This window comes from Propithecus coquereli, unplaced genomic scaffold (genome assembly GCF_000956105.1).
Source record: "Propithecus coquereli isolate 6110/MARCELLA unplaced genomic scaffold, Pcoq_1.0 Scaffold14, whole genome shotgun sequence".
In the NCBI taxonomy this organism is placed as follows: Eukaryota; Metazoa; Chordata; class Mammalia; order Primates; family Indriidae; genus Propithecus; species Propithecus coquereli.
Genome location: NW_012138302.1, coordinates 13,506,160 through 13,526,664, shown reverse-complemented (window position 1 = coordinate 13,526,664; position 20,505 = coordinate 13,506,160). Strand labels below are relative to the sequence as shown.

At 56.2% G+C, this 20,505-nt stretch overlaps 1 protein-coding gene across 1 annotated transcript in view; it reads left to right on the top strand.

Annotated features, from left to right (window-relative positions):
• ACOT11 (acyl-CoA thioesterase 11) overlaps positions 1-20,505 on the top strand; it is a 48,648-nt gene that overhangs the window by 23,071 nt on the left and 5,072 nt on the right. Inside the window, exons 2-13 of the mRNA XM_012639458.1 lie at positions 3,207-3,414; positions 4,332-4,401; positions 9,408-9,468; positions 10,450-10,548; positions 11,041-11,176; positions 13,262-13,418; positions 14,942-15,061; positions 16,501-16,645; positions 17,823-17,878; positions 18,664-18,730; positions 19,072-19,155; positions 19,801-19,934. Of these exons, the coding sequence (XP_012494912.1) occupies positions 3,207-3,414; positions 4,332-4,401; positions 9,408-9,468; positions 10,450-10,548; positions 11,041-11,176; positions 13,262-13,418; positions 14,942-15,061; positions 16,501-16,645; positions 17,823-17,878; positions 18,664-18,730; positions 19,072-19,155; positions 19,801-19,934 (1,337 nt within the window). The remainder of the gene's footprint in view (positions 1-3,206; positions 3,415-4,331; positions 4,402-9,407; positions 9,469-10,449; positions 10,549-11,040; positions 11,177-13,261; positions 13,419-14,941; positions 15,062-16,500; positions 16,646-17,822; positions 17,879-18,663; positions 18,731-19,071; positions 19,156-19,800; positions 19,935-20,505) is intronic.

Sequence of the window (20,505 nt, the reverse complement as noted above, 5' to 3'; positions counted from 1 at the left end):
AGGTTGGATCACTGCGACTTGGGTACATGGGGGAGGGAGGGAATCAAGGTTAAGTCTGTCAGTGTGGGCCTGTTGTCAAGTTGCTTAGGGGGAACCCTGGCCCAGGAGGGCCAGGACCCTGGACCAGCCTTTCCTTCCGTGCCTCACTTCCCCCGGCTATGAAGGGATTGGGCAAGATGGTCTCTCTTGCTCTGACCCAGCAGGTCTGTGACATGACTCTGGCCCAGGAGGAGGGACACAGAGCCCACGGTGTAGCTAGCTGGGACCTAGTCTAGGATTATCAAGTCTGGCCGGGTCTGCCATGGCCTGGGGCCAGTGCCTGGCACAGTGGCCGTCTGAGAGGGCATGTCTCCGACCTCTGGGTGCCCTCCCACCCTGTAGTGACTCAGCCCTTCCTGTCTTATCTCCGCCTGCCTGGCTGCCCCAGGCCCTGACTGCATCCAGGGCCTCTGTCCTCCCTGTGACTGGCCCTGGGAGGAGTGGCCCAGCTCTGGGGCCCCATTGGCCAAGCCTTGCCTGGGCCGCACACACCACTGCCTTCCAAGGTGGCTGCCTGCCCACCTGGGATGAGGAGGCCTGGCCTGGCCTGCTCTGATGTGGACAGACTGCCTTGAAGCCCGAGGAAGGAGGTGGAGTCTGAGAGACCGTGCCTGAGGCTGCCTGGGTCTCTGCACCCCTCTCTCTGAGGGGAATGGGGGGACAGCAACAGTGACGCTTGTCCCTCAGCTTGCTTTGGGGGAAGAGCTCAGCCCTGCTCAGAGGGGCACAGTGTTTCCTGTCTGACAGGGCGACAGGGTGACAGGGCTCTCGAGCTTCCGCACTGGAAGTCTCGGCCGGGCATGCCGGTCCCGGGCAGGCTCAGGCCTGGCGAGCCTCTCTCCCACGTGGTGAGTGACGGATGTGGCTCAGGAGGAGAAGGGCCTTGCACCCGAGGGACAGGGCTAGGATTCGAACTCAAGTCTGTCTCTGGTTGTCCCTGCACAAACCGTTGATGAGGTCCTACTGTGTGCCAGGCCCTTCTGGGCCCAATTTGTCTTTGTCCTCTCAGTGTTTGGCCCAGGGCCCAGTACACAGAAGGTGTTTGGTGATTCTATAAATGAACAAATGAACCAATAAATGGGACGAAATGTCCTATCCCGAGTGATGTGGATTCTAATGGGAGACAGAGACTCGTTCACAGGACGGGAAATAGGAGGCTTGTAGGAGGAGGGGTTGACCAGCCGGATCTCAGGCATCATGACTGCTGGTCCAGGGCTTTGTCCATCCTCAGTTTCCTCGTCTGTAAGATGGGCCAACAGTCCTCGCCCTCTGCCTTCCTGGTGAGGACCCAGCAGTGGCTGTGAGCAGGCTGGTGAGGCAGAGGCATTGTGTAGGGGACTTCCCTGTGTGCATGTCCAGACCACCCAGAAACCACAGATACTCTGCTCCCTTTGTTCTGCCCACTTGTCCTCTGCATCTTGCTTCCCCCGTTTTTCCTCAGCACTCCCCAGGGCTTCTTTCTGGAATGTTCTTCCCAGTATCCCTGGCTGTGGGAGGGGCTGGGAAGAGTGTGGGTGAGTGGAATCTGCCCGCCTCTTCCTTCTACCTGCTTCCATACCCGGAAAGCCAGCCGCCCGCATCCACACAGGCCCTCGGCGCACAACCAGGCCGGGAGTGCCTTGGCAGCAGTTACCATGGCGACGGGTCTTGCTGCTTGGATCGCAGCGGCCTTCACACTGCCTGTGAGAGCCTGCGAGCTGGGCAGCCTGGCACCCCACTGCCTCCACAGGGGCTGAGAGCTCCTGGGGTGGCTGCCCTCCTCTGCCCCCTTGGTGCCCAGCACTGTGCCTGACACGCAAGGGCTCTCGGGAATGATTGGCATCTCTGGGAACCCACAAGTTGTTCTGGCTCAGACAGGCCTGGTTCAAATCCTGGATCTACCATGTAGGGGGTCAGTGACCTTGAACAGTTCACCTCAGTGTGTTTTGAATTTATCGAATTAGCTACAGGAGCCTTGTGGGGGGAATTATCTAAGGAGTGTAGCACGGGAGCCGTCACCGCCCCATCCTGCAGCTGTGGCAGGCTTGCCGCCGCATCCAGGCCGGGGCCCTGCACGTCTCATCTGATCCCCAGGAGGCCCTGCAAGTAGTGGGGTGCGGGGGACAGGAGCTCAGTCTGGGGTCACAGCTGGGCTCTGCCACTTACTCAGGACTCGGTGTCCTCATCTATAAGATGAGGATAACAATGGATGTCTCACAGTTTGTTGTGAGGATAAAATCGTATGAGTACATATAAAGTGTTTATAAGGATATGTGACACTTAAGTGCTATATAAACATTAGTGGGGACAGTTGTCACCACCACACAACTGGCATTGGCTGTAACAGTTGGAACCCACGTGCCTGGTCCTCCTCTTTTTCTTCCACACGCAGGTGTGCCCAGCACTAGAGTTCATAGTCTGATAGGAGGGCAGCCCGAGAGACGGGTCGGCGGGTTGCCTGTGGCTTCCCTCATCCCCCCTTCCGAGGGACCAACAAGCACACCCCACCTCTTCTGCCTGGAGAGTAAGACAGGCTGGGCTCCGGGCAGGAACCCCAGCTTGAATTCCTGGTCCTCCAGCCGGAAGCTGCCGCACCCTGCCCTGGATCAGATGGCTGGTCAGTGGCTGCCCTGAGCCCTCCCGGTCAACAGACCCAGGTGCTAAAGACACTAGCATCCAACCGCAGCTCTCCTGATGTCACCTGGCAGATGAAGGAGCCCAACAAAGAGGCCCTTGAGGATGACATCGGAGCCGCTTCTTGAAATGCTTTCTTAGGAACAATTTCCTGGGCTTGGCTTCTGCGGGGCTGTCTGGGCCTCCTGCGTAGACGGGGGGATCTTTCAAGAATGAAGGTAAATCTGAGGCGACACTTCAAAAAGTGGGCCCACAAGCTGAAGCGAGGAGGACTGACTTCTCTGCGTGTTCCTCTCTCCCCTGCCCCTGCCTCGGGTCCAAGGTCGTGTTAATACGCACTCGTCAGCCAAAAGGAAACGGGGCAGAAGTGGCATCCAGAGAGCCCCTGGGGTCTGAGACCAGGGTCTGGAGGTGCTGGCCGCTCTTGAGTCGAGTTCTGGTGCGAGGTGGCCCCGGGGCGCTCTCTCCTTTCCCTCCGGCCCTAAGGTCTCGGGGCGGGGCAGGCCTGGGAGTCCCCGCAGTGAGCTGACCTCACTGTCCCCACCCGTTCTCAGGGCTTTGCCTCTGTGTTCTCGAGCCGCACGTCCCGGAAGTCAGCCTCCCGTGCAGAGGACGACGGCGCCATGGCGGATGGCGAGGGGTACCGGAACCCCACAGAAGTGCAGATGAGCCAGCTGGTGCTGCCCTGCCACACCAACCAGCGCGGCGACCTGAGCGTCGGGCAGCTGCTCAAGTGGATCGACACCACGGCCTGCCTGTCCGGTGAGGCCGCGCTCCGCACGGTTCTCCCGCCCCCGGCCCCACAGACCCATGGCAGCGGCCTCCTTTCAGAGACGGTCACTGTCCCCTCTGCGTGCCACACTTGTTCCTCCTCCTGGCCTTTGCTCGTGCTGGTCCACCTGCCTGAAATGCCCTTCCCAGTTTCCCAATGCTTGGCGTGGCCCGTCCTCCCTCCCTCAGACCCCACAGGCTCAGTGGTGGGCCCGGCCGTAGGTCCCTGCTTCAACCCAGAGCAGCCGTGAGCGTGGCTGCTTCAGGTTCGCTTGTCCGCCTCATCGCGCTCCCTGCGCTGAGTTGAGCGAGCTGAGCTGGGCCGAGCTCATTTCATTCCTCGTGTTGCGCCATATTCTCCAAGCCGCAAGGAGCTCACAGCCTGGCCGGGAAGGCGTTGGGGACAGACAAGTGACCCAACTGGCCCCCAGCACTGTTTGAGAGGCCCTGACCCAGCCCTGGGGGCAGCGAAGGGATTCCAGAGGGGCTGAGGCGCCGAGCGCAGTCCTGAGGGAGAGAATAAGCAGGCGCAGGTGCTGGAGAAGGCCGGGAAGTGGAGCAGCGTGGTGTGAGCGTTCATTTACGCGACAGATACTTAGCGTCCGCCGTGTCCAGGCACTGTTCTGAGACTGGGTGCAGTAATGAATGGGACAGACAAAAATCCACATTCTCAAATAACTTACAGTCTAGCAGGGAGGAGGCGGGGGAGAGACACTAGACAGGCAAAACTCAGCTAAACAGAGCGCGGTCAGGGCTGGTGACGGCAGTGAAGGAGCATGGGGAGGGTTGGGGTGCGTGCAGCGGGTGGCTGGAGCGGCCTCTTGAGGGGGTGGCACCTGAGCAGAGGCCAGTGCGATGTGGTGCAGTGGGGAGGCTGCTAACGTCTGGCTTTCTTATCCCGATGTCAGCGGAGAGGCACGCTGGCTGCCCCTGCGTCACGGCCTCCATGGACGACATCTATTTTGAGCACACCATTAGGTGAGTGGCCTCTCCTGCCTCTGGATCCTTCCGGTTTCCCTTCCGTGAGCCTGGGGCCCACTCCCTGGCTCCCTGCTTGGTCTACCTGTGTGCTGCCCGGAGCCAGACTCGACTGACCCAGGGCCTTTGAAAATAGAGTGGGGACAATCTCTGGGGAAGCAAGGACCCACCTGCAGGGTCTCTGGGGCAGCGGTGGCCAGGAGCTGGCCGGCTGCTAGGTGCTCTGGGGTGGGTTCCCTGGGCCAGGGTTGGGCCACAGAAGTTGCTTCATGTTTGGAATTGGATGTTGCTGAGACAGCGTCGTGGGGTGCTGTGTGACTTTGGGGAAGTGATTCTCTCTCTCTGGGCCTCAGTTTTCTTATCTGCAAAATGGAAGGAATTAGATTCAATCAGTGAATGCTTTTTTGAGCCTGGACATTCTCTGTGGGTCATTGGTCACTGAACTGTAGGGAGGCCCCTATACAAGGTGTCTTGGCAAAGTCTGAGCCAGAAGCTTGAGCCGTTCAGCCTCTGCTCACATACCCCTAGGGACAAGGAGCTCATTGCCAAGGTGGGCTTTTTTTTTTTGATGGCTATATTGGTTAGGAAGTCCTTCATTCCAGTGTGCTGTGCTGAGCTTCTCTCTGTAGCTTTGCCTGTAGGTCCTGCTTCTGGGACTCAAGGAGGAGGCCAAGCCCTCGGCTGAGGACAGGCTGCAGGGGCTGCGCTTAAACTCACCATTGGTACCTAGCACATCAAGTTCAAGGGCTTATTCAGGACTTCCTGGGTGCCCAGTGTGTCAGGGTTAAGGAAAAGCTCGGCCAGTCCCTGTACTCACTCAGTTATTCACTCACTGTGAGCGCCTCTTCTAGACCAGGGCCCGTGCTGGGTTTGGGTACACAGAGTCCGGGGGAGCACAGTCTCTGTCTGCAGGGGAGCCAGGTACGGAGCATCGTTTCAATCCAAAGTGAGACATTCCATGCTAATAATGAGCTCTGGCATGAGGATGCTCTGTAATAGTTTTCTAAATACTTTTTATTTTAGAATAGTTTTAGATGCACACAAAAATTGTATCTCTAAAGACAGTACAGGGTCCCCATACACCCCACACCTGCCCTATTGTTAACATCTTACATTTGTAGGGTACTTTGGTCACAAGTAATGAACCAATGTTGATACATTATTTGTAACACCTTTTTGGTATATTAATTTATTTAGGCCAGGTACAGTGACTCATGGCCATAATCCCAGCACTTTGGGAGGCCAAGGTAGGAGGATTGCTTGAGGCCAGGAGTTCGAAACCAGCCTGGGCAACACAGTGAGACCTTGTCTCAACAAAAACTTTAAATAGGCCGGGCGCGGTGGCTCACGCCTGTAATCCTAGCTCTCTGGGAGGCCGAGGCGGGCAGATTGTTTGAGCTCAGGAGTTCGAAACCAGCCTGAGCAAGAGTGAGACCCCGTCTCTACTAAAATTAGAAAGAAATTAATTGGACAACTAAAAATATATAGAAAAAATTAGCCGGGCATGGTGGCACATGCCTGTAGTCCCAGCTACTTGGGAGGCTGAGGCAGGAGGATCGCTTGAGCCCAGGAGTTTGAGGTTGCTGTGAGCTAGGATGATGCCACGGCACTCTACCCTTGGCAACACAGTGAGACTGTGTCTCAAAAAAAAACAAAAAAAACCAAAACAACTTTAAGTAACAGCCAGGTGTGGTGATGTACACCTGTAATCCTAGCTACAGGTGAGGCTGAGGCAGGAGGATCACTTGAGCCCAGGAGTTCAAGGCTGCAGTGAACTATGGTCACACCACTGCACCCCAGCCTAGGTGACAGTGAGACCTTGTCACAAAGAAAAAACCTTCCCCCCAAAAATTACATTAATTTTATTTATTCCTCAAAACAACACACTGATGTCATGGCTGTTAGTATCATCACTTTACATATGAGGAAACTGAGGCACAGAAAGTGAGGTAGCCCGTTTAAGGTTGTACAGCTAGTGAAAGACCCAGGATATATTACCAGGCAGGCAGTCTGGCCCCAGAGCCCTTGCTGTTAGCCAGTGGTCTACATTTCCTGTATGTCTGGGGTGGGGGTAGTGGCATAAAGGGTAGTCAAGGAGTCTTCCTGGAGGAGATGTTTGAACTGACTCCCATTAGCACTGCATCTAGTGGCGCTTTGAAGGCCACTGGAGCCATGTCTGGGCCAGCTCCAGGTCCCTGCAGCCAGCACAGGTTGTTTTACTCAGAGGAGCCAGGGACAGAGAGTGCTGCGGTGCATGCCCGAGGGGTGGACCTGCTGCAGGGCCCAGCAGAGCGAAGGGCAGAGGGAGGCTGCGGGGGAAGGGAAAGCCTGGGATGATCGGCTCAGGGGCCTGGAGCAGGGCTGGTGGCCAGGAAAGCCCTGGCTGCGCCTGAGAAAAGCTGGGGAAGGTTTTTTGTTTGTTTGTTCCTGCTTTTGCCATTTAAAAATAATTCCAAATGTATCTCTAAAAGCTAGGAACTCTTTTTAAACATAACCTCAGCATCCTTACCACACTTAAAAAACTTGACGACAGTTTCTCGCCAATATCAATATCTAGTCAGTGTTTGAATGCCCACCGTCTCATGAACTTGTTTTCACTTTGTTTTGCTTTACAGTTACTTTTGTTATTCAAGTCAGGATGTAAATAATTTTAATTGGTGGCTATGCCTAAGTCTTTTTTATTTTATTTCTTTTATTTTTAATGTTTATTGATTTGTTTTGAGACTGGATCTTGCTCTGTTGCCCGGGCTGGAGTGCCGCGGCATCATCATGGCTCACTGCAGCCTCAAACTTCCAGGCTCAAGTGGTCCTCCTGCTTCGGCCTCCCAAAGTGCTGGGACTACAGGTGTGAACCACCATTCCCGGCCTCTGAGTCTTTTAAAAAAAAATCTATAGATACTGCCCCACCTGCCCCCACCACCAGCCATCTCTCTCTCTCTCTCTCTCTCAATCTGTTTTTTTTTTTGAAATGTATTTGTTGAGGAAAGCTAGTCATTTACCCTCTTAGAATTCTCCACCATCTAGGTTTGCTGTTGGTATCACTATGGTGCAATTTAGCATGTTCCTCTGTCCCCTGAGAGTAAACTGGTCAGGGAAGGACTCGACAGGGGTCAGATTTGTTCGTGGGGGGCTGCCTCCTGTATTGTGAGGAACACCTGGTGGGGTGTTGGGGAGCTACAGGCTGCAGGGGGCCCCTGAGGAGGCTGGTCTGTGACCCTGGGGAGGGAGCTGCTTTGGCCTGAGCTGTGGGGTGGAGGACAGTCAGGGGAAGAGAAGCTCAGAAGTCCATATGGGGTCCAAAGGGGTGTTTGCTTGGCTTTGGGGGAAGGTAGGGAGGAGGAGGAGGGGAGGGGGAAGAGTCACAAGTTTCTCTCTTTTAGCACCATGGGAAATAGACTTTTATCTTTATATTGGGGACTGTGGAAGGTTTTTGTCCCCTAATTTTTACCCAGGAAAACTTTCGAATATATAGAAAAGTTGAATAGTGCAGTGATCACCACCATTGAGACCCAATAATTAAAATTTGGCTAATATTCCTTATCTGTATACAGGTAAATAAATACCTCTCTCTCTCTCTCTCTCTTTTTCTGCTGGACCATTTGAAAGTAAGTTGTAGAAATCATGACACCTCATCCCTCGACACATCAGCATGTATCTCCTAAAAGTGATCCTCCCCTATGTGATCATTAGTATTGCTAAAAATAATGAACAGAAATCAGATGTCTGGCAAGCTTGAGCTCATGTCACTTGCTGAGTGCCTGCTGTGGGCCAGGCCTGGCACTCTGCCCAGTTCCACTTCCTCTTAACCCTGAGAACCACAGACAGTGGTCTTGCATTCTCAGGAGGAGAATAGACAACAGAGAGGTACAGTGACTCACCCAAGGTCACACAGCTTGGTAGTGTGACAGTCAAGGCAGAACTTGACTGGAACCCACACATTGTGGCCCCTTGACCTGCCCCTTGCATGGACCCTTCCTAGGCTTGGATAGGAAGCTGTGTCATTTGAAGAAGAAATCAGCACTGTGCTGTCCATATTCATGAGCCAAGGTGCAGACAGGTAAAAGGACATGCTCAAGGTCACACAGCAATTGGATGGGGCCAGCATTCCAGCCTCCTGCCCCTCCTCCCCACAGCCCATCAGCTGGGCACCCTCTGCTCCCTCTGGTTAGGCACAGGGCAGGCTAGATGGCTCCTGGGGATTCATCTGGATGCGGGAATCATTCCAGATGGACAGGCTAGGCTGCAGCTGGGAAGGGTAGGGCTGGTGCAGTCAACAGAGTCAGTCTAGAATCCTGGCTCTGCCACTTTTTAGCTGGGTGACCCAGGGCAAATGGCTTAACCTCTCTGATGCTCAATCCCCCCTAAACCTTCCTGCCAAACTTGTTTTGAGGCTCAAATGAGGCAGTGCCCAGTGCCTGGCATACAGCAGGCATTCTTTAAATGTTCCCATTTCTCCTTCCACCTGTTGTTTATAGCTTCTTGTACTTAGTCGATGTTTAATAAATGTGGAGTTTATTAATTCAGTTGGCCACCATTTATGGGAGACCCACCGTGTGCCATGTGCTAGGGCTTGGAGGGTCAGTGGGGAGCAAAACATGTGGTTCTTGCCCCCGTGGGGCCTCCAGGTTGTGGGGGACAGAGGTCAGTCTGCTAGAGAAGTGTTGGAGGGCGAGCCCCATAGGGCAATTGGAGGATGGGGGCTCCCTGAGGAGGAAACCATTGCACCAGGAGCAAAAAGAAGCTCAAGCATTAATGGGACACCGGTGAGCAGGGGAAGAGGGGATGGATGAGATCACACCACTTCTCTCAACCTCAGCTTCTCTACCTGTGAAATGGGGTGCTGACACTAGCTTGGTGGCTTGCTTTGAGGGCTTGGTGACATCGCAGATGTGAATATGTTCTGTAAGCCATGAAGATCCCCCCAGCAGAGGCCTGCGAGTATCAGAGGCCCCTGTTCCCTCCCTTGGCCCCTCTGGAAGGCTTACCTCCTGCTTTCCTCTCCCCAGTGTTGGACAAGTGGTGAATATCAAGGCCAAGGTGAACCGGGCCTTCAACTCCAGCATGGAGGTGTGTGGGGTGGGCACTGCCTGGGAGTGGGTGTGCGGGAGGGTCCTCTGCCCCCTCTCCCCGTTCCTCACGGCCCCCAGCCCAGGCACACTCCATTCACAGAGCCCTGGCTGGGGGAGCAGAGCTCTGAAACGGCTGGCACAGGTAGGAGGATCCTAAGGATCTTCCCGTCCAACAGCTCATTACACAGAAGGGAAAATCAAGGCCTAGGGAGGAGAAGGGACTTGCCCTGCTCACTGAGCTATGTAGATTCCAGCATGGGACTCGACTGTTCTCATCTAGCCCTGGTGGGCAGGCAGTTGTGGGAGTGGAGGGAAGATAGCCGCAGCGCCTGGTCCAGAGGCAGAGAGGCTGGGGCAGGAGAGGACTGGACCGCGGCCATTAGCTAGCCGCCACAGTCTCCTCGTCTGTCCGGTGGGAGGGTGATTGCACCCGTGTTGCAGGGTTGCTGAAGGTTCTGTGGGAGCACTGGCTGGTGACGCCCAGGGCCCTGTGAGCTGGGGGGGACGACTCCATTTCCCACCTGTGGACTTCAGGCCCAGGCAACTTCACCCCGCTGAGCCGCTGGTTCCTGAGGGACAGCGGAGTCCTGACTTTGCTTCTGGCCACCACATAAATGCCCAGGTGCCCCCAGGTGTCCATCCTTTAAATTTACCCACCGTTTTACCTGCTTGAAGCCCTTTTGTGGACACAGTCTCATTTTTGGCCTCTCAGTAATGCTGTGAGGGCAGGTGTGATCACTCCCATTGCACAGAGGCGGAAACCAAGACCAGAGAAGGGAAGTGACTTGCCCAAGGTTTCCCGGGGAGCCAGGGACAGAGTTGGAACTACCCCAGGTCTCTGGTCCCCTAGACCCAGTAGGTGGTACAGAAATACCAGAGGCCTGGCCTGGGGGGACTTTCTGTCTCCGTCTGGGGGGCCTCTCTTGATGAGCTCTGTGTCTTTCCTCCTCGCTCCTCCCACCTCACTCTTGCTGTCCAGGTGGGCATCCAGGTGACCTCCGAGGACCTGTGCTCTGAGAAGCAGTGGAATGTGTGCAAGGCCTTGGCCACCTTTGTGGCCCACCGGGAGATCTCCAAGGTGGGCGCCTATACCTGGCTGCTCAATGCTGCTCAGTGACCCGGGCACTTGTCATGGTGGGCCTGGGTCAGGGTGTGAGGCTGGGGGGGAGGGGAGGGGGCTTGGCAGGGAATCCGTAGCCCCCAGAGGCAGGCCCACCCCCCACTGCGATCCAACCCCAGGCGCCTCCCTTTCTCCTTTCTCTCACCTCTCCCTGCCCATCTCATGCAAGGATTCTTCAGGTCTCACCATTTCTCACATCCCACCTGACAACCCCCAGCCTCTGAGCCTTTGCCCAAGGAGGGGACCTGGGGAGCATGTGGAGGATGAATGTGCTGCATGAGGGCAACATGGAGGCAGGAAGACGGGGCAGAGGGGAGGAAGCCTGGCAACAGACCAGCAGCCCAGGCCTGCTGTGCGCCCACCCTGGGCATGAGATGGGGTGGGGACAGGCCCCTGTGCTGTTTTAGGAAGCTGGTCCTGAGCATCCCTTCTCTGTCCCCTGGCCCGCAGGTGAAGCTGAAGCAGATCATACCACGGACAGAGGAGGAGAAGACCGAGCACAGTGTGGCAGCCGAGCGCCGGCGCATGCGCCTGGTCTATGCGGACACCATCAAGGACCTCCTGGCCAACTGTGCCATTCAGGACGGTGAGCAGCTGCCGCCATGCGTGGGGAGGGCAGCTGGCATCCCGCAGGCCCCTCTGTCCTGAGCGCCACTGGGCAGGAGGAAGAGAGGCTCCCAGGGATTTGAACCACTGGTGGCCCCAGACCTGTCCAGCCCTCTTGGCCCCAACGTCTCCTCCAGGGCAGGGGAGTGTTCGGGCCTCTCATCCAGCTCCCAGCAACTGCGAAGGTGGGGCTAGGCCACATGGAAGTCCCTTTGCTGTCCACAACATGCATTTGGGTCTCTAGGAGCCGAGGTGTTTAGGAAGGTAGAATTGAGCTAGGCCTTGAAGACTCTATAGGATTTTTTTAAAAAAGCATGTATATATTCCCCAAGCTATGGAATAAAAAGCAAAACTCTCTTTCAGCTTCATTACTAAATAAATGGAAAAAAAGAAAAAAAGAAAAAGCAAGACTCCCTCCTATCCCAGAGCCCAGGTCTCCCTCCCCAGAAGCAACTACTGTTTCCCATCGTTGGCTATATTTCCAGAAGTATTCCCTGCATATTTGAGCATAGTATGTATTATTTAGCCTCTTGCTTTTACCCAAAAGGGAGCAAACAGTACATACCATTCTGTATCTTGCTTTTTTCACCTGGCGAATATATCTTGGAGGTTGTTCTACACCAGTACACAAAGATCTACCTGGGACTGGGTAAGATGGTGCCAGGCGGACTGATGAGGAAAGGTGTCCGGACAGGGGACAGTCTGAGCAAAGGCCCAGAAGGGGGGACCTTGGATTTGTTTACGAATCTTCAGAATGTTCAAATGTGTGTCTTCCTTGAAAGCCAAAGAAGGCAATTTTAGGAGAAATAAAAGGTCATTCAGGGGCTTGGCATAGTGGCTTAGGCCTGTAATCCCAACACTTTGGTAGGATGAAGTGGGAGGATCACCTGAGGCCAGAAGTTCAAGACCAGCCTGGGTAACATAGGAGATGTTACAGATACAGATACAGATACAGAACAACAGCAACAACAAAAACAAGAAACAAAACAAAACAAAACAAAAGGCCATTCAGCTGCCCAGAGTGGGGAGAGAGCAGGTGGAACTCGCTGAGCCCAGTGAAGGATGCGAGCTGTGCTCTGCATTCCGTGTGCCCTATTTACGCGGGGTTTGGAGGCCGGGGCTGGGGAGGCCCCGCTCTTTCCATAAGTGTCAAGGCGCCCTTGATCCACCCATCCCACTGCAGCCCTCCTGAATCCCCCCTGTACCGACAGCTGTTCCACCCAAGGGGCAGCCTTTGCCTGCCACACGGGCCTCTGGCTACCGCGCAGTCTCCCCAGGCGCCTCCCTTCACTCGCTCCAGCTGCAGCCAAGCCAAGCCAAGGCCCCTTTGCGCTCTGTGAATATCCTGCCCGTCCTGTCTCCAGACCTTGCTCAGGCCACCCTCAGCTTCCCCTCCTCCCTGCCCCTGCCCTGCCTGTGCAGCAGCCTGCAAGCCAAGTGAAATGCCCCCTCTCTGATGGGCCCTCCCTGAAGAGGTCTCTCTCTGGAGATGGGTGACGAGTCCCCTTGGGTTGGGTGGGCACATCAGCATCTGCTCTCCTGGTGCCCGAGGCCCCTTCGCTCCCTGGCCTCTCCTACGGAGGGTATCCTAATGCCGCTGCTGCCCAGGGACGAGGGAATCGTCAGGGCAGAGACGGGGAAGAACTATCCTTTTAAAGTGTGCACCTTATAACTGTGATCGTATTTCATCTTCAAGCAGTCCTCCTGGGCCAGATTTGACACCTGCCCTTTACAGACGAGGCAGTTGAGGTTCGGGGGTCACTTGATTTGCCCCAGGTCACGCAGGCTGTAGGGGGTGGAGCTGAGGCTCAGACCAGGTGTGTCTCGTCTGAAAGCCGGTGTTCTGTCCACTGCCCTGTGACGGGCTCATCTCTTTCAGCCTGTGTCCTCTGTTCCTCATCCGGAGCCAGCCTGTGCCTCATGCATGCTGGTGCTGAGTGAATAAAAGAACCTGAGCGGGGTGGAGCAGTGGAGGTGGGGGTCCCGGGGCTGCCCATGGGGAAGGGCTGCCCTTGGGAACCTTCTTACTTTCCTGCCCTCCTCCCTTTGCCCACTCCCTGGTCAGATCTGGAGAGCAGAGACTGCAGCCGCATGGTGCCAGCAGAGAAGACCCGCGTGGAGAGCGTGGAGCTGGTCCTGCCTCCCCATGCCAATCACCAGGGCAACACTTTCGGGGGCCAGATCATGGCCTGGATGGAGAACGTGGCCACCATTGCAGCCAGGTAAGGGGAGAGCATGCTGCCCCTGCTTCTCCACCTTTTTCCTCCTTCCCTTAGCCAGATCCTGGGGGAGGAGAAACCCTCATTTGGTGTTGGCATTCAAGGCTTCAGAAGCTTGGCTGTTCTGTTATGGTAACTCAGGGCTTTCAGACCCAGAGAGGAGTAATTTTTTGTGAAGTGACCATGCCTTCCTCCACCCAAAAAGCCCTCCACAGGCGCCATTGCCTATGTGGGGAACACCAGTCCCTGTGACCTGGCACTTGAGCCTCCCCTTGATCTGGCCCTGCCTGCATTCCTCCTGATATCCCCGCTCCTGTGCCCATCCCTCACCTTCCCAGCCCTGCCTTTGCTCCTGCTATAACTTCTCGGCTACACCCCCTACTATTGTTTGGCTGCTAAAATCCTGCCCTCCTCCTCCACAAGGCCATCCCTGACTGTTCCCTTCTTAGAAGTGAAAATAATTCTTTCTTCTCCTATTACTTCTGTGGCCCCCCTCAGGGGGCTTGTTCTACCCTGAATATCAGGAATGTTTTTTTTTTTTTTTTGAGACAGAGTCTCGCTCTGTTGCCCATGCTCGAGTGCCGTGGCATCAGCCTAGCTCACAGCAACCTCAAACTCAAAGGCTCAAGCAATCCTACTGCCTCAGCCTCCCAAGTAGCTGGGACTACAGGCATGCGCCACCATGCCCGGCTAATTTTTTCTATATATTTTTAGTTGTCCGGCTCGTTTCCTTCTATTTTTGGTAGAGACGGGGTCTCACTCTTGCTCAGGCTGGTCTCGAACTCCTGACCTCGAGCGATTCTCCCGCCTCGGCTTCCCAGAGTGCTAGGATTACAGGTGTGAGCCACCACGCCCGGCCTATCATGGAATTTTTAATAGTTGTGATAACTGACATTCACTAATTGATATTCTCACAGCTCCATGACTTTGTACTTGCTGTTCCCTTGGCCAGGGGTGCCCTCCCCAGCCCATGTCCTCCTCAGCCAGGTCGATTCTTCCTCATCCTTTGGAGCTGGGTTCAAAGGGCTCCTCCTCCTATGGGAGCCAGTGCATAAGCAGGGCCAGTTCAGGCAGCCCTGCTGGGAGCTCGATGAGATCTGAGGAGGGTGAGCGCCTGCTGGTCAGGGAAGGCTGCCTGGAGGAGGAGCTCTTCAGCTGGGCCTTGGGTGATGAGTAGCTTTGGTAAGGGGAAGGCTCCAGGTAGTGGGAACAGCAGGTACTAAGGGGTAAAAGTTGGAAAGAAAATGGGGAAGGGGTTTACCCCTGCCTGAGGCCTTCTTCTGCCACCTCGAAGTCAGCTCCTTTCCAGCCAGGCACATAGACCTCAGTGTTCTAAGCTGTGAAATGGGACTTTGGTTCTGTGCCTCTGAGCAGAACTGTCACGGATTTGGGTGGCAGTGGGTAGGTCAGAAGGTGGTGGGGGTTCCAGGCTCTGTCTGGGGACAGGGCAGGGAGAAGCCTGGCCCAAGCTAGTGGCTGAAGTGCTGGGGGCATTTCTCCTGTCTCCCCACCCCCTGCCTCCTCAGCCGGCTCTGCCGTGCCCACCCCACACTGAAGGCCATCGAGATGTTCCACTTCCGAGGCCCATCCCAGGTCGGGGACCGTCTGGTGCTCAAGGCTATCGTGAACAACGCATTCAAGCACAGGTGAGGGGCTGGGCTGGGCGTGGCTCTTCCTCGTGCTAGGAAGGACCCTTTTCCTGCAGACGAGGTCTAAAACCCTGCCTGTCTGCTGGGTCCCCTCACCGTCACCCAAATTCACTGTGATGTTCCCTGGAGCCTTCCCTGGCTCCCAGTCCTGCCCATCCAGGCTGGGTTGGGGCCCCTCCTCTTGCTCCCCCAGTCCCCGAGCCCCCCACGGTCTCAGATCACACCATGTGCTCAGTGCGTCTGCCTCTCGCCCCTTCCGTCTGGCCCACTGTGGACAATGGATCTCGGGGCCACTTCTTGCCAGTGTTCATTTGCTTACCAAACCTTTCCCACCCACTTCCTAAAAAATTAGTCCCCGGAGTCCTTACTTTGGAATGAATTCTGATGCCTAGGCCCATGAAAACTTACTTTACATAAGTATATTTTTTGGTGATATCAGAGGTCACGATACAATCATTAAAAGTGAGGGATCTGAGCCAGGCCACCTGAGTTCAAGTTTGGCTCCACCTCTTACTAGCTGTATGACCTGGGGCAGGTTACTTAACCTCTCTGAGCCTCAGTTCTTTCACCTGTAAAATGGGGCTCCCCACAACGACCTCACAGTTGTGAGCATTCAATGGAGTGTTACTGGCAGAATGCCAGAGGAAACGTCCCGTAAAGGTCGGCCCTTGCTGCTATGATGATGATGATTTTATTATTATTATTATTACTGTTGCTATTAGCAGTCTGACCAGCACACATGCTGCTGCTGTGCAGGGGAAAAGCCCTTTCCCAGGAACTGCAAGACCTGGTTTCTAGTCCAGATTTTCTTCCTGACTGGTTATGTGACCTTGGGAAAATGATTGCCCAGTGCTAGGTCTTGGTTTGCCCATCTGTATGATGTCCACGTTCTGTGATCAGAGAAATTCCTAAGCAAGGGGGCATGGTGGAGGCTGCTTTTATAATTAATAAAGTTGATAAGATATCTACAAATAGGAGCAGCTGAGCTGTTAGGAGCAGGGCTGTCATAGGGCTTGTGGATATGTGCATGATGAACATTTTTTCTAATTAGGCTGTCCACCTCCACCTCCTGGGCTATGTCCCTTCGTAGCCCTTTGCAGTTTTTGACTACATATTATCTTTGCTTTCTTGTTTGTTTCCATCTCCCCCAGCTGTTGGCCCATGAGGCATGGACTGGACAGGTATATTAATTTCCGTGTCCCACAGGGCTGGACACACAGTAGGTGCTGTGTAAACACTGATGGAGGGAGCAGTTCTGGGTGTCCTGCCAGTGGCAATGAGCCACGTTGCTGGAAGAACTGCAGGAGTATGTGTGCACACATGTATGCATGTGTGTATGTGCATGTGTGCGTGCATATGTGTGTGCGTGTGTGCTGGGGAGGGCTGTGGCCTTGGGAAGGTCTGTCCAGCATGGAAGCAGCTCTCCCTCCCCGCAGCATGGAGGTGGGTGTGTGTGTGGACGCCTATCGCCAGGAGGCAGAGACCCACCGGCGGCACATCAACAGCGCCTTCATGACCTTTGTGGTCCTGGACGCAGACGACCAGCCCCAGTTGCTACCCTGGATCCGGCCCCAGCCTGGGGTGAGTGGCAACAGCTCCCTGCCCCCAGCAGCTCCCCTCCCCCTCTCTCTGCACAGGAGGGGTGGGGCCTACCAGCCCCCTGATAGGCCTAGGGGCTCGGCCAGCTCTGAGTGTCCTTGTGCAAGGCGGGCACCCTGCCTAACAGAACTTGGAGCATGCATGTAGGTCTGGCTCATGGTTGGGTGTTACTGGGCCCTCACAAGCCTGCAGAGTTGGAAGAGCACTGGAGTCGGATGTGGGTTGGAACCTGACCTCTGCTGCGTTCAAGTGGGTGCCCTCTGCCAGCTTTCAGCCCCCATCTATGAAGTGGGCATACCTGCAGTCCCTGCCTCACCAGGGTGTGGGTGGTATATGGGCTGCTGACTGTGCCTGGCTAAGCCCTGAAAGCTCTCAGTACAGCACCATGGTGACAGCAGAGCAAGGGGCCCAGGGACGAGTCAGGGCTTGGCTTCAAAGGCTCTTAAAATATGCTCTCTGTGCCTCCTGTGGGCCAGGCCGTGGCCACGGAGAGGCCATCCCTCCCTCTGGCCTCCCTTCCTCGCTGCCCTGCCGCCTGCCTCCATGGGCTGTGCAGTGCGGCAGTCCAGAGTGGGTGGATCGGGAGCTGTGGCCACGGCTGCTCCCCGTGAAGTTGTCATGTTGTGTTTGCATGTGGGGGACGTCAGAGGTGGTGGTATCAGGGGTGGGCTCAAGTCAGGCCACGGGGTTCTGATCCTGGCCCCGCCTCTTACCGCTATGACTGGGGCGAGTCACTCAACCTCTCTGTCTCAGTTTCCTCCTCCGTGGACTGGGAGAGTGCTCGCAGCAGCCTCTGCGGGCTGTTGTAGGGATTCCATGGAATTGTGGACGGAAAGCACTTGGGGCTGGCACGTAGCAAGTGCTCAATACATGTGGGCTCTTGCTACCATGGTGAGTGCCCTCTAAGTATCCATTTTACAGAAGAGGAAACCGAGGCCAGCGAGGGGAAGTGTGTTCCCAAGGTCACTCAGAGAGTCTGAGGGTCCCTGGCACTTTCCTGGCCAGGAGGTTTTGATCCAGCTGCCCCGGTGAGGCCTGAAGTTCACTTTAGGGCTGCAGGGCCTCCTTGCACCCTGGGGGTGGGGAGAGGGCAGGGATGGGGCAGGGGACTGGCTGGGTGTCCCTCCCACACCACAGCCTGTCCCTACTTCCTCCCCAGGACGGCGAGCGGCGGTACCGAGAGGCCAGTGCCAGGAAGAAGATCCGCCTGGACAGGCGAGTGGGGCTGGGCGGTGGGTGGGAGGTGGGGTTCAGGGCTGTCCCCTGCCCCGCTGAACCCAGGGCACTCTCGTTTCTTCAGGGCTGGGCAGGTTGGGCCCTTCATGGCACACCCGTGCAGCCTCTCGTTGGCCTCAGTACACAGGGGTCTGATGGCCCGTTGTGCAGGCGAGCGTGCTGGGGACAGAGGGTTAGGTGGCTTGCCCACGGGCACACAGACAGGCGTGAGCGGCAGAGTCAGAATTCGAGCCTGGCGGGGTCTGGCCAGTTTGAAATGCTGAGCTCCTTCCACCGGCTCTGACGCCCGAGTGGCAGATGGAGCAAGAGAGGCTCAGAAGGAGACGCAGTTGCTCCGGACGGAGACCCAGGTGTGTCTGACGCTGCTGTGAAAGCCATTGACAAACTTTAGAGGCTGTAAACACACCAGGGTTCACAAACCGCTGTTAGTAAGAAAGTATGCATTTATGCAGCACTTACTGTATGCCAAGCACTCTTCTCCTTGTGATGACCCTATGAGGCAGGTATGATCACCGATCCCATTTCACAGATAGGACATTGAGGCATGAGGGCGGAGTCGTTGAGCAGGTGTGTCGGGGACTGAGCCTTAACCCTGTACCCTTCTGCCAGTTGGTTCCCTGCCTCCGCGCTGCCCGTGGTGTGGTGGGCTGTGGTCATGTGCTCTCCCCTAGGCTCCCCAGCAGGCAGGATCTCCCACGCAGCCTGCAGTGAAGTCTGTTGAAAGCAATGGACTTTCAACAGCTGTCATCTTCCCTTCCTTTTAGGAAGTACATCGTGTCCTGTAAGCAGACAGAGGTGCCCCTCTCTGTCCCCTGGGACCCTAGCAACCAGGTAAGGCCCTCTGCTCCAAGGGGATAATCCTCGGGCCCACCAGGGCCCCCACCCTTCCCTGCTGGTCCGAGTGGCTTTGGAGGAAGGCCTGAAGGGAACAGGGTCATTGGTACCATGCCATGCCTTGCGACTGGTTCAGTTAGCAAAGGGCTCGCTGTGTCCCCTGTTCGAGAGGAGGGAGCTGAGACCCCGAGAGGCAGAGCGACGTGTCTAGGGTCACACGTCAGGTTGAACCAGCCTTGACCTCCTTTCCCAGAGCCCAGGGCTCCTCCCGCAGTACTGCCCCGCTTCGTCCCCCTGGGAGGGGGCAGGGTAGCGGTAGCGTCCGTGTGTTCTTCCAGGTGTACCTGAGCTACAACAACGTCTCCTCCCTGAAGATGCTCGTGACCAAGGACAACTGGGTGCTGTCCTCAGAGACCAATCAGGTAGCTGGCCCCGCTCCCAGTCTTTCCTTTCTGCTCTGAGCAACTGGAAGTGGCGGTGGCAGGTGACAGGAACTCTCACCGCTTATGTCAGAAGGGGATTTTCTCAAAGGAATTGTGTGAGGTTGTGGAAACAGCCGCCCCTGCAGGGCCTGGAGAGGACCCCCAAACCCTTCTCTCCTGCCTGCCCCCCTTCTTGCCGCGACCTCTCGTGTCTGCTGCTCTCTGCCCAGCCGCTTCCTCCCTCCCTCTCTGCTCTTCTGCATCCAGTCGCTGCAGGGCGGGGGCAGTGGGCAAGCCCTGACCTCCGCCACCTGCCTGTGCCCTTGGACAAGCCGCCTCCCACCTGTGACTTGAGGCATGGGATGGGCACCTGGCTGGGACCGTCTGCTGCATGTTGCCTCAGTTTCTGCTTCTTAAGGCCCCCTCTGGTCCGTTTGTGCTGCATTCTCTCCACAGCCCGTCTTCATGGGGATGCCACTGAGGCTCAGCGGTTTTGCTGCTCGTTCCCGGTCACACAGCGTGTCAGCGGCAGCCCTGAGCTTCCAGCCCCGGCCTCCGGCATCCGGCATCCCCATCAGCCCACCCCGACACCCAACATGGTCTGGGGAGGGGCACAGGATTGAGGCTGCCCTCTGCCCAATGCAGGTCCGCCTGTACACTCTGGAGGATGACAAGTTCCTCTCCTTCCACATGGAGATGGTGGTGCATGTGGATGCGGCCCAGGCCTTCCAGCTGCTCTCTGACCTGTCTCAGAGGCCGGGGTGGGACAAGCACTACCGGTGAGGGGCAGGGTACGGGCGGGGCAGGGTCCGCTCTCAGGCCTGGGCGGGGAGCGTACCTCCTCCTTCTGCTCTGCCCCTGCTGGCTTTAGGGGGCTGGGCTGGGGTAGGAGCGGGGGTGAGCTGTAGCCAGGTGGGCGTCAGGGTCATGGGTATTTTGGAAGGCACTGAGCCTGGAATTGGAGTTGAAGGCCTCAGCTTAAGTCCTGTTTCTGTCCCAAATAGCTGCGTGACGGTGGGCAAGTCACTTCCTTTCTGGGCCTCAGTTTCCCCCCTCCTAAAATGGGTACTTGGCCAGGTACAGTGGCTGCTCAGGAGGCTGAGGCGGAAGGATGGCTTGAGGCCAGGAGTTCGAGGCCGTAGTGCACCGTGGTCACGCCCCTGAATAGCCCCTGCACTTCAGCCTGGGCAGCATAGTGAGACTGACCCTCGTCCTTTAAAAGACAAAATAGGTACTTGGGGGGTGGGACATAGATTTACACTCAGGGATAGTGATTTTCAAACTGTGCTCTGGAGTTATGTTCCCAAAGGGGGTTCAGGAACTGTTTGGGGTGGGTTGGAAGGCCGAGGG